The sequence below is a fragment of the Rutilus rutilus genome (assembly GCF_951802725.1).
Source record: "Rutilus rutilus genome assembly, chromosome: 12".
NCBI lineage: Eukaryota > Metazoa > Chordata > Actinopteri > Cypriniformes > Leuciscidae > Rutilus > Rutilus rutilus.
The window spans coordinates 3177518-3191495 of NC_140217.1; the positions used below are offsets into that span (position 1 = coordinate 3177518).

Sequence of the window (13978 nt, forward strand, 5' to 3'; positions counted from 1 at the left end):
CCTCTGCAGACATTTCTTCCATGTGGACTTTTATGGCACAGATCCCACATGCTACTTATCCTTGTCCACTCAGCACAAGATTGTTTTGTTTTATCTTCAGAAAGAACAAAGGCCTTCCTAGGCTGCTTCTTCTGAAGGGCATTCAAGAATGTTTGCATGCAAGCCAATAAACGGCATCAAGACCCAAGCCATTACAAATCTGTTGATCGTAAAATCTGTCAATCCCAAACTATCTGCAAGTCAACAAACCAGCTTTGCTCTTTCTCTCTCTCTCTCTCTCTCCCACTAGGCTGCATACTCCGATGTCCTATTCCGGTGTGAGGGTTGGCCATTGTGCTTGAGAGATCGTGTGGTGATCCAACTCGCCCCCATTAACCCTTTACTGCTCCGACCTGGAGATTTCTACTTGCAGGTGGAGTCTTTTGGAGAACAGTCAGCCCGAATTGTCCTCAAAAGTCTTCTTGTGCAGGAAGACCTTCTGGGGCAGGAGAATCTGGTACTGCAAGCAGGTTCCAGGGTGCTGGATGGTCCTGCGATTGAGGGGACGCCAATCCCGGAGACATCCTATCCATGCATATTCACTGAGTCTTGGCTAAGAGAAATAAATGAGGGACGTCACGGAAATCCTCTATGTCAGTGTGTGCTTTCCTCTGACCAGGGTGTTGTGAAGGTACCTTGGACTGAAGTTGCAAACCCAGAATTCCTTGACAGGCCCAAATCTAATATCTGGCCTGAAACAAAGACATGCTCAATTGCGACTCTCCGTGTGACAGATCTTAAAACTGAGATTTCAGAGAACGAGTCACAGTCACAGGTACCTGTGGACTTCTTACCACTTGAGATGGAAACTACGATCCTTCCAGCAAAAGATGGGATGGTGGTTTCTGTTCAGTTGGTGGAGGGTGGTAGCAGACTGGTGAAGGTTGATCAAGGACATCCAATCAGCAGTTTTGCTGGAAAACCTGTTGGCTGGGTCTCTCCTAATACCTGGGACAACAGGCACAACGGAGAGCTGGAAGGAGAATATGTGGATCTGTTGGAGTTTAACAAGGAGAAAGAGACTTTGGACCTCAGCAAAATAGCAATCCCTACAAAACCATCAGGTTTCAAGCTAGTCAGGACAGCTCAACCTGCCTCAAAAAGCAACGGTAACCTGTATGGTGAGGACTGCAATCCTTGCATGCAAAACAAACAGCCATTTGAGATAATGCAAAACGATCCAGAATCCAAATGCAGGTATCGTCAATCTTATGTGGCAGCTCTCCGAAACCCAGTGAATTTTGAAAGATCAAGTATGCTGCCTTCTCTAGATGAAACAAGGACAGATGTAGAGGAGCCAAGCTGTGAGGGATATGGAGTTGGCCATAGACTTAAACCTTTGAGTTGTACATTTGGCCAGACACCAAACCAAGCAGACAGAAACCCGATGCAATTCTTTGAGAACTCAGCCCAACAAAAGCAAAGCACAAAGAACTCAACCCAGCCAAGTCAAAGTGTACCTTATGACTGTATTTCAAGGGAGAATGCAGAGTCTCTTGACCAACATATGACCCAACAGATCCCTAGCATGGTTCCAGCGAGACAACAACACAAGTCATTCCTCACTGGGCAACAGGATCAACATCAGACTGCATTAGGGAATAAGGCTTTTCCCGACAAAAGACTTTACTGTCTGAACAACTCTTTTAGGCAAGATTCATTTCAGATGCGGATTAGCAGCCAGAAGCACGCCAAAACCCAACACTTACCCAAAATGGGACTCAGGGCTTTACCTGACCACAGTGGTCACAGACAAGATGCTAATCAATGTTTGCAGGGTTTCAATCCAATTCAGCATTCACAAAACCAGCTAACACAGGCCTATGAGCAAACACCTGCTCTATTTCAGCCCCAGTGCAGTCAGATCCTTTTCCAAAATGAGAACAGGCATTTGGATTGCAAAGTCCCCTGTGATGACAGACATTGTGGAAGAGGCCCAGGTTCACCTGTACAGGTGATCAAAGGTAAAAGCAGGTCTAAATCCCGCTCATACTCTTCAGTCTCGGAAACAACCAGAGAGTGCCTGCAATCACACAAGCCGACCAACAGAAGTCGCAGTGATGTCTATCCAGAGATCATCCCCATGTTGCCTGCTATCCAGGGAATAAAACACACAGCTAATTTGGTGTCCCCAAAATTAAACAGACAACAAGAAGCAAGAAAGGGTAAGTTGAGTCAGACCGCTGCATGTGAAAAAAACTTGTGCTTGTGATTTATTACAAGCATTTAGAAGAAACGAATAAGGAGAAATATTCTAAAAATTCTATCTGTGGTTCCTTGCTGTGTGTCAACTAATTGCATACAGATTTTTACCCCACATCCCACTTTGTTGTTTAAAGAACATCTGAAGCAACATGATGTCTGGCCAACATGCTGTGTCTTAGATCTTTATCCTTAAATGAAAAGCTTGTTCAAACATGACTAATATGAAGTCATTTAACAAAAACGACTACTACAATGAGGCCATGTCTAGTTGCCGCACGCTATGACACATATCGACTGATTTACAGACGACCTTGACCCTGGTCCTCTGCTGAGGAGAAAATATACCATTCTGAAAGGTCATCTTAAAAGAGTGCAATGTGACACTGGCTAAAGGTCAGGAGTGTGCACAGCGTTCCACAGGGGAATTTCTGCAGTCCTTCATCTGATCTCTTTCTTCAGCAGAACAGAAAGAAAGCATTCATGAGGACCAAGAGCAAGGGCAGGGAACAGAAATAACTACATCCCCCCCGTTTATGGGGAAGCTGTTAGATGTCTTTGTAAATGGGAAGAGGAGGATCATGGCTTTAGCTTACAAATCATTTTTCCTAAAGTTTTTCTAAAGGGGAGATCAACAGCTCCATCTAGCTGTGACACACATCTTAGATTTTTACTCATTGCAGTAAGTTCAAGAAAAGGTCAAAAAAGTTGAATTAGGCTTTTGTGTTGTTATATTTACCAATGTTGAAAATTAACGTAAATTCTCCTCTTTCTAAGAAGTCTCCCCCTCTGGACAAGCTGGATCACCGGTTGTTAATGGAGTAGAGCTTCAGAAATCACACGCTGATCAATCTGAGAATAGAGTTCAGGAAACTCTACTTTCCCAGGACCCCACAATCAAGAGCCTTCTCCAACTAGGCATCATCTGTCTACCAGGTATGCCTGCTAATCAACTTTTAATTATGAACAGTTGTGGTGTAGTGGTTAAAGCTCAGGGATATGACTGACCCATGCAGACTAATCTAAGTCTAAGATAACCGTGCCCTTGAGCAGGACGGTACAGCGAGAACTGTTCATTGGAAAAAAAAAATTGTCATGTTTACTCAGTCTCATCAACAACAAGGTCACCATGATTTTGCCAAGTAAGATATGTTCCTGGATCAACATCTTTTGTTGATCCTGGAACAACATTCCTGTCTGAAAATGTAGTCCTAAACCTATCCCTATCCCTACCCCTAAACCTAATCCTAACCATAACTTATTCCTAAAATCAGAGTGAAATGATAGATGAATAACACTAATGTAGAAGCACCTAACCCTTGTTTTAAACCTAAACCTTAGCATAAACTGTAAGGTTAGGTTAGGTCAGTCCTCAAATCTGATTGGTTGACTGGAATGTTGTTCCAAAATCATCAAAAGATGTTTATCCAGGAACATGTTGCATTTTGTGAAATCACATTCACCCAACAGTAAATAAAAAAAAAAAAAAAAAAAATAGTCCATACGTCTTCTGAAGACACGTGATACAGTAACTTTGTTTGAGGATCAGACACGAGAACAATTCAATACCAGCCTGAATAATATTCGAGAGCTCTGGTTGAAAAGAAGATCATCAGTGACTAATGTTTGAATGTAAGTCTGTTCAGAGACCATATGACTTCAGAAGACTTGGAATATAACACAAACTGTATGGACTACTGTTATCATGCTTTTTTACTCAAGCCTGACAATCATCATGCACTTCTATTGCATAAGAGCAGTTTGAAAATTCTGCCTAACATTTAATTTTGTGTTCAACTAAACAAGACAAAAAATACAGGTTATAAATAAGATGAGGGTAGCCTACAGAATAAAACAACTTAATGAGAAAACAACATAATAAAAGTCTTAACATAAAATTTGTTTTGTTTTCTATGTAGTTACTGCTAAATAATGATTTAGCAAATACATTTTACTATGACCAGAGAAATGGTGAGCAACAGGCTTTTTCACACAGGTAGCATCATGCAGCCATTTTCAATCCCAATACAGAACGTACACAACTTTTGTGTCTAACTGATATTTATCTGTTTGCTTTTGCAGTTTTATGTTCGCTTTTATTTATTTTTATTACCCATTCTATTCTCTTACCAACACAAGGCAGTCGTGACCGCGCTGGCCGGGCCGTGGTGGAGGTGTATGGCGGCAGGAAAGGCTGGGCTTCCTCTCAACTCTCTCCTCTGGAGTTTTGCAGACTTCTGCTTTTCCTGCACTCCATTCCCAGGTAGCCTACCAGTAGAGATCAGTCTGCTCAATCACCACAAGAGGGCAGTAAGAGACTGTGTAATTTGGACATGAAGTATCAGTCCCAAATACACAGAGATGTGAAACAAGCGTCAGTAGGCTGGTGAATGTGCACTAGGCTATTTAGAATCGTATAATTAGTCAAATTTAATAATAAAAAAATGAGTTGAATATGATAAACATACATTATAGGCTATATGGTTTTCATTCTAGGACCAAATTGATGGAACGGACGAAATGAAATTCAAACATTTAACTTTAACTTTAAACAAGCAGTTTTGCCGACTTGTATATCAGTCCGCTCATCCTGGTAAAATAAACCGGCGCTACTTTCATGTTTTTCTTATTAAACCTCTCATTTGATGCAAACGCAAACAGTTTATTTATTTGGCAAGTAGCTGTGTAATAAGCGGGTCTATGTACTGTCAGTCGGTCATTATCGCAAAATAAACCATAGCAGGGTAATCAGGAAAATTATTTCTAAATTATATATTAGGCTATATAGCCTATATCATATACCGGTAAGTAGCTGCTATTTAGGCTATTTTTCCTCACATTCAATAATTCTGAAAATGGCAGAATCTCATTTGTCAGTGCTGAAAAACCTACATGTTTTTTAAACACATCTGTGGTTATAGCTCAGTAATATTTTAACAACAGATTTTTGATGCCAATATTTATGTAAGTATGAAAACCATGTGCTTGACATGTTGAATTTCTAAATTTCTGCATGTCAGAATTAAAATCTGCTTAATTGTTTTGACAGTATTAGTGTACTACAATTGAGTTATTTCATTCTCCTGCTCTTTCATTGCTCTGTATGTCTAAATATGACTAATTACTCTTCAACTTTTCACGTTTATATATATATATATATATATATATATAATATTTTTTTTTCCTTCTTCTCCAGGACTGAGGTCCGAGAGCTGGGACTTACAGTAGTGATTGACAGCCGGAAGTGTCCTCTGCCCTCTGTGTTCTTCAGATCACTGCTCATGGTTCAGGTGAGGACACAGAAGACTAATCATCACCTCCAAAATCAATACAAACCTGAACACATTCTTCATACTGTGTGTGTGTGTGTGTGTGTGTGTGTGTGTGTGTGTGTGTGTGTGTGTGTGTGTGTGATACAGGAGCAGGCCCTTCATGCAGTGCACACTATCTTGATGCTGGTTGATAAAGACGCTAATCCTCGCCCAGAAAAACATCCTGGTCTACAGGTAATTAACACCCCCAAACACACTCGTGCTACCCAGCAATTACACCTTCATGGAAACATGCAACCCTTTAATTAACACCTGGAATGTCTGCTCTCACTGACTTCAGTTATCCACGACTGATGTCTGCCGGAACTAAGGGTTCTGGGAGACATCTCTTCCGGCAAACAACTTTGGGTTCCAGCAGCAAATCATCATATTAGAATGATTTCTGAAGGATCATGTGACTCTGCAGACTGGAGTGATGATGCTGAAAATTCAGCTTTGATCACAGGAATAAATTACATTTTAAGAGTAATTAACAGCAGAAGAGACTTTTCAGAACATAAAGAAAATCGTACCAACCACAAACGTTTGAACAGTATTGTTTAACATCAGTGCTTGGGTCTCACACACACTTGTAATGTACAGTACAGTATGTTAAAGTGCATGCTCATTTCCTTTAGATAGATGTTGTGACAACACTAAAAGCTCTTCATAAGACAGTTGACGGACAGCAGTTGACCTCTGACCTTGGCGGGACCTTCCCCTACAGTCATGAAGACTGGCTGCAGTTTCACCAGGTACAGCGTCACACAAACACCCAGTAACATCACCCTTCTCATGGATGTCTGCAGCGTTTCAATGACACCTGACGCTGTTAATGTCAAGTTTTAAGCAGGGATTATATTTCATGTTGATGCACAGGCACATTTCCTGACCCATAGTTTTCTGTCCTCTCTTTTTCTACTATCATTAAAGATAAATTACAGTTAAAGGTGTTGTCATGCCACTTGCTCACTCACGGTCACACATTTTTGTTTGGATTCTGTATAAGAACATGATCTTGTGTAATCAATCCTCTCACACCACAAGGATACAGCTGTTAAAACACTTTTAAACAGATAAGTCAACTTGCACAATCAGTTCTAGTGAAGTAGACCACACATTTCTGACATCAACAAATGTCTTTTTTGTCTCTTTAACATCTGAGAGACCCCGAAGGCACTTTAACTTACACATGCAACAACACAACTTTTCCTGCACTTACGAGAATTGATTATAAACTACATTTCAACTTGATGACTTGCAGTTGAGTCTGTCTGCTGGACACATGCTATAGATCCGTTCTGTTGAATCACATAGTATGACGATTATCTAACGTGTGTTTTTGCATATATGTGTGTCTTTTTTAGAAACTTTCCCTGTTTCAACTCGACCTTCAATCATCTTCTTCATTACTCCAGACAGCGATCAGGAGACTTGATGTCAAAAAAACAGACACTGCAAAGGTCATTTTAATTTCTGAAACTTTCCGTGAATACAGTACATTGTATCCCATTAAATTAAAAGTAGGGATGCACCAATATATACATTTTCAGCGATATGTTATGGAAGACAACTGAGTGGAACATGGAAGACTTCCATGTTATGGAAGACAACTGATAAATGGCTGATATTAAATTCTGTTCCAGTTTATATAAATAAAAGAAAAAGAAAACACTACACAAAATCATTGTATTTGCTACAAATGAATGTAGGAATCAAAACTTAATGTACAGTATAAATTTTTTTTTATTACTTCTGACATTTGGTAAAGATTACAAAATATTTTTTTAAATATTAACTTTAAGTAAGCATTAGGTGATGGAAAAGGTGATCTAAATCGAAAAATATATTGTACAGACTTATATTGTGCATGCCTAATTAAAGGTAAAATGGCATGTTTTTGTAATGAGAACTATTAGATATGTTTGATATACTATTATGTAACAGACAATTTACATAAATGTTGGCAAATGTTCGCTCAAGACATTCTCACATAATTTCCCCATTATAATTGTTACGTTCCCACTTTAGTCTAGGGGTTTCACAGAGGGAGTAACAGATGTAACAAAAAGTAAATAAATAAACGTGAGAAATCTCCTTTCCATCTATCCCAGCTCTAATTCTTTTTCACCTGTATCACCAAAAGGCTACACAACACCTCATTGATTTACAACTAGCAACAAAAGGAAACTGAGAGAAAGTATGCTGAATGAGTTTCTTTTTAATAAAGGTTTAATCAATATATTTATAAAGCAAACAAAGATCAATAAACAGACAAACAAACTTAAATAACCATATCGTCAGGAGAGGGCCAGGCCAAAATAACAAACAAAACAAGGACTTCCTAAAGTTTAAACCCAGATAACTTACCTAACAAAAATAAATGAAAAATTAAAGACAGTTGTCTTACCTCTCTCCCTGACTAGAAATAAACAGGAAAAAAATTAAGGAGTGGATACTCCAAACAAATTGGCGCCCAACTCCCTACACGGTTTAAACTCACATAGTTTAAATGGTCGTTGGACTCAAACAACAGGTTTCACCAAAGAATATAAGTTCTCTTTTTAACAGCAATTCACACTCAATAATGTCTGGGATAGCTGGAGAGGGACCCTGTCGATCACAGTCTCTTTTTGGTTTTATACAGGCTGCCAACAGATAAGCCACGCTCCTGCTAATTGGCATCAGCTGCGGACGATTTGGAGTGCTGCATGAGAAAGAGAGAGAGAGATAGAAAAAGAGAAAACAAAAATCACCAGCACAATATAAACAAGACTACGTCACAGGACGTAACACCCCCACCGTTAAGATTATAAATAGAATTATTTATAATACAGTCACCAATTCACTTTCACTATTAAACATTCACATATTGTTGTAATCATAAATCATTAAACCATTTATGACCTAGACAACGCATCCGCAACAATATTTTCGGAGCCTTTTTTGTAACGGATGTCAAGATTAAACTCTTGTACCGCAAGAGACCACCGCATAAGCCGCTGACTCGCATTGGACATGCGCTCAAGAAAAATTAACGGGTTATGATCTGTGTACACTACTATTGGAGCAACACTACCACCCAAGTACACTTCAAAGTGCTGTAGTGCCATCAACATTGCAAGTGCTTCCTTCTCAATAACACTATAGTTCTGCTGACACCTTGAGAACTTTTTAGAAAAGAATGAAACTGGATGCTCTACACAAAAACTGTCCTCCTGCAACAGGACCGCACCAGCTCCTGTAGCTGAGGCATCAACCTCTAATTTAAACGGGGCATCAAATTGCGGGGCTTTGAGTATCGGAGCATTACAGAGCAAGTCTTTTGCTGCATTAAAAGCATACTCACAACTGGGTGTCCAGACAAACCTCTTTGTAGTGCTTAGCAGATCAGTTAGTGGCGAGACAACTGAGGAAAAGTTTGAGCAGAAAGCACGATAGTACCCACACATCCCAAGGAACCTGCGCAGTTCACGTTTATTAGAGGGAATCTTGTATTCGAGGATAGCTACAACTTTGGCCTCGACAGGCTTCACCATTCCCTGTCCCACTTGCTTACCATTTTCTGCTGACACGTACACAGGGTATGATGTGTTGGTCCGTGGTATTGAGATGCGCTGTGCTAATGTACCTTTGCATACGGTTCACTTAAAGTCAGGTCTTGTCAGTGGAGCTGTTAAGCTGGGTGTCCGTAGACAGTTACCTGTAAAAGGTATAGACTTAATTATTGGGAATGATTTAGCAGGTGGCGAAGTTTTTTCCTCTCCAATTGTGTCATATACCCCAAGTGTAGAGGAGCAGACTAATCTTGCTACTTTGTATCCTTCAGCATTCCCTGCATGCGCAGTGACTCGTGCACAAGCACAAAAATTCAAAGAAGTGGTGGATCTCGCTGATTCCTTTTTAGTTCCTGACACTACCCCATGTGAGTGTACGCTGACTACAGTGCCTGAGCTTCCGCCTGATCCCAGTTCGGAGTCAAAAATCCCCTTAAAAGTGAGTCGAGAACATTTGATAACAGCACAGAGAGAAGACCCAACGCTAGCTAAGTGTGTTAAAGCTACAGATCTTGGGCAAGCGCCTAATTCTGGGGTAATGTATTTCTGGGATCATGGACTGCTGATGCGTAGATGGAAACCAGACGAAGATGATGAGAGCTGTCAGGTGGTGCAACAAATTGTTTTGCCTTCTGGCAAATGAGGTGTTGTGTAGCCTTTTGGTGATACAGGTGAAAAAGAATTAGAGCTGGGATAGATGGAAAGGAGATTTCTCACGTTTATTTATTTACTTTTTGTTACATCTGTTACTCCCTCTGTGAAACCCCTAGACTAAAGTGGGAACGTAACAATTGGGGGCTCGTCCGGGATCCTGCTAATTGGCATCAGCTGCGGACGATTTGGAGTGCTGCATGAGAAAGAGAGAGAGAGATAGAAAAAGAGAAAACAAAAATCACCAGCACAATATAAACAAGACTACGTCACAGGACGTAACATAATAAAAAAGTGTGTATATATATATATATATATATTATATATATGTATATATTAAATGTTGATGTTTATTTCATGTATATAATAATATTAAAATGTATATAAAAATGATATAAAATGTATTAATGTAAAAAAATGTATGTAGGCAGTACATTCAATTTGCTTACCACATGATTTCCCCCCTTTTTAATAAAAAAAAATAATAGTAATAATAATTATATATATATTATATAAAATGTTGATGTTTATTTAATGTATATATTAATATAACATTTATATAAAATATATTAATATTTAAATTTTAATTGTAAAAATTGCAAAAAACCTCATTTAAAATAAATATAAAATAAAACGGTTTACGTAACACAGAATAAGCATACATGTAGGCGGTACATTGCTCTCATTAAATTTGCTCTCAATCCAGACACCGCATGATTTCTCCTCATTAAAAATGAAAAATCAAATTTATTTAATTTGACGTCTTGAGGAATGCTGCTCCTAAACTAACCAATCCAATCGTTCAGGATGTCCAGTCCTGCATCCAGGAGCAAAGGAGCTCCATGAAGATGGTGCTCGAGGACACCCGATTGGTCGCTCTCCAACGAGAGGGCGGGTCTATTCTCGCCAGGATGAGGAAGGAGGAGTCTCGATTCGCTCAGTCTGAAGACTTCAGGTATTTCCCTCAGTGTGTGTGTCTCAGCAGGACTGATCATGATTAGAGCTGTTCGGTCCACGCCGATCCTGTTTACCCGACAGCAAGAGCCTTCATACGCACAATGAAGTGGAGAACCAATGTATAATTTAAAGGGATAGTTCACCCAAAAATGAAAATTCTGTCATCACTTACTGACACTCATGTTAGGGCAATTAATCGTATTTGTAATCGCGATTAGAATTATGAATGCCACAATTATGTAATCATACAAAGGCGCAATTACAAAAAAGAAAAATTCTATGTGCTTAAGATGTGTTTTTTCTTTCTACAGTTTATCTTAAGGTTTTTTTCTATTGTTTTAATTTTAGTCTTAGTATAACATTATAATACCATGCATATTTTTACTTTGGTTTGGTTTCTTTAAATTAATAAAAATATATATTTGACATTTGAGGCTTAAAGCTGTAGAAAAGCAATAAAAGTTTTTCAGGAAGAGTGTTTTCAGCTTGTTGATTTTGATATTATAATATGGCATGCAGTCGCTTCAAACAATGGCATAAAGCTATTCAAAACATCATTCAGTGTAAATTGTGATAATCATAATTAATAAACGCAATTACAATTTCAAGGGAATAATCGACAATTATGATTTTATTTTTCATAATCGTGGAGCCCTACCTCATGTTGTGCCAAATATGATTCCTGTATGAATTTGTAACCAAACAGTTGATGGACCATATTGATTTTTCAATAGGAAGTCAATGGTGTTCATCAACTGTTTGCTTACTCATATTCTTCCAAATATCTTCTTTTGTGTTCGACAGAAGAAAGTGTAGAGAATAGGTTTTCACCAGCCTGTAATTCTCAATATTTACCATAAATGAATACAAATCTGTAAAAGGTGTTATATTTACAGTCTCTGCATGTGTGGTTTTTGCAGGCGCTGAGAACACACACACACTTATATGTGTCCTTTCTCTCGTGCAGGGACTCTCTGGAGTGTGTGACGTGTCTGTATAACCAGGTGGAAGAGGCCGTTCACACGTTAGTGATGAAATCCAACCAGTCCCTGCGACATCTCGAACACGTTCTCCTGCTGAGGGAAACAGAAGACTCGCTCGGCACAGTATGCATTACATCCCATCACTGAATGTGTGTTTATGACAGATAATGAGCACAGCCCACAGAAAGCACTGAAAATAACTCAAGACAAACATTGTGAAGTGAAACGTGTCTGCTGTAGAGAATAAATCAGCCGGCGTTACAGCAGACAGTCTCAACCTTCACAGAGAAACATAACATCACTGCGCTAAATAAAGTGAGCGTAATTCTTCCGCTGTTAAAAGAGACCAGCGAATTTTGGTGCAACTGCATTTGCCACAGAAAATAACTTTGACTCTTCCCTTAGTGAAAGTAAAGGGCAAGCCAAGGCAATACATGTTAAAATGCACAGTTCAATTAAATTATATCCAACCATGCAAATCCGGGAAAGATGGCAACTGTGGCATCAAATGGATAAGGATAGCAGAAAGGAATGCAATCCATTGAGTATTGTTTACATGTAGCAAACTCTACCCATAGGAATAATGTCTCTTAGATGTCCATCAGCAAAGGAAAGGAGATCCACTTTTTTAAAATGTATGAATCATTTATTTAAGCTTCACATTTGTGCTTTTAAACTCTCAAAGTGCACAGTTGTGCACTTCCATTGTGCGTAACCATGATTTTTGTGTTTTATTGGTAACACTTTGCAATAGTTAAGCATTAGTTAATGCATTCCCTTGTGAAAAAGAAGTGTGCTTAATTGTATTGAATGTGTACTTTTAGTGTACTTCAAATTCTAAAAGTATACATTTAAAAAAAAAGTGGTACTTGCAGATAATATAATATTGCTGAAATTGCATTTAAAATATTTCTTAACACACTTTTTAAAAATTCACTTTGTAATAATGTCTAATTGAGTTTTACTTCAAAATACATTTTAAATAATGTTTTTGTTGTGCTTTAAAGACTTATTTTGATGTATTGACTAATAAACTATAGCACATGTAAAATAAATGATTTTAATTTCAAAAATTACATTTGTTAATATTGTGTATATTATATATGTGTGAAACTTGAATACACTTGCTTATACAGTATAATCCAGTAAAACTTGGTCTAAGGTTTCGATAGAGAAACCCTTTTGATCTATTAAATATGTCAACATGAACTAGTAATGAGAAATATATTTTTAAACCATTTATTAACCTAACGATAGTTAGTAATAATATTCACAGTGCATTAACAGATACAAAAATGTATTGATATTAACATTAACTAAGATTAATACCCGTTCCAAATAAGTTATGAAAACATTATTTCTGTATGTTCTCTGAACGTTCAAAACATAAAGTTTAAAAAAATATTTTTAACATTCCATTTGATCATTTTGCAAACATTATGGGAATGTTACTTTTGAATGTTTACTGAACGTTCTGAGACTAGTAGCATTTAAGAAAACGTTTAACGAATTTCCAACTAATATATTTCAGAAATAAAACGTTCCTTTTTTCTTGCTTTTCTTTCCTTTTTTTTTTTTCTGCTAATGTTTTGAGAACATTATTAAAGACTAGATAATTCTGAACAAACGTTCTATTAAAGTTACTGGACGAATGTTGCTCATCATAACTTTAAGAGAACGTTCTGAGAGCATTCACTTTATATATTTTATATATGTATAATATATATGTATTTTATATATACTTTAAATAGTTTTGTATTTTCCTCATTGTAGCAAAGATGCTGAGCTAAAGAAGAGATCTGGTGGAGTCAGCAGGATCTTCTCAGTGCATTAATAGCATAAATTCTTGTTTATGATTATTGTTTATGTTTTTCACAGATCCAAACATGGTGTGATGAAGAGGAAGAGTCATGGCAGAAGGACAAAGACGGCACAGAGAAAAGCCTGCTGAAAATAGAGCAGAGACTCCAAGACATTCAGTCTGTTCTTACACAAGCAAAGGTAACAAATCCTCAAGACATTCACTCACATATATTACCAAAAGAAGATGGATGGTTCAGAATATGAATCTAAAAATGCCTGAATGTTATCAGACTTGGATTGTGTAATGGATTTATGTGGACTGTTGAGTTCAAATTAATCAAAAAGTAATACAAATACCAGAGTTTTTCTGATAATGAATATGGTTCAGGAATGTGCGTCTCTTAAATAATGATAAGAGCTAAAGGGTTCATGAGGTTTCAGACAGTTTGGATATTCTGCATAATGTGTACAGGGA

At 37.9% G+C, this 13978-nt stretch overlaps 1 protein-coding gene across 3 annotated transcripts in view; it reads left to right on the forward strand.

The window, feature by feature from the left end:
• Window positions 1-13978, forward strand: part of quob (quattro b) — a 53705-nt gene that overhangs the window by 14473 nt on the left and 25254 nt on the right. For 2 of the 3 annotated variants that reach the window (XM_084426860.1, XM_084426862.1), the window contains exons 3-12: window positions 290-2204; window positions 3019-3177; window positions 4381-4504; window positions 5438-5531; window positions 5661-5747; window positions 6191-6307; window positions 6920-7015; window positions 10567-10715; window positions 11685-11823; window positions 13579-13701. In XM_084426860.1, coding sequence (XP_084282986.1) covers window positions 290-2204; window positions 3019-3177; window positions 4381-4504; window positions 5438-5531; window positions 5661-5747; window positions 6191-6307; window positions 6920-7015; window positions 10567-10715; window positions 11685-11823; window positions 13579-13701 — 3003 coding nt within the window. The remainder of the gene's footprint in view (window positions 1-289; window positions 2205-3018; window positions 3178-4380; window positions 4505-5437; window positions 5532-5660; window positions 5748-6190; window positions 6308-6919; window positions 7016-10566; window positions 10716-11684; window positions 11824-13578; window positions 13702-13978) is intronic. The other variant, XM_084426861.1, reaches the window with a different exon arrangement.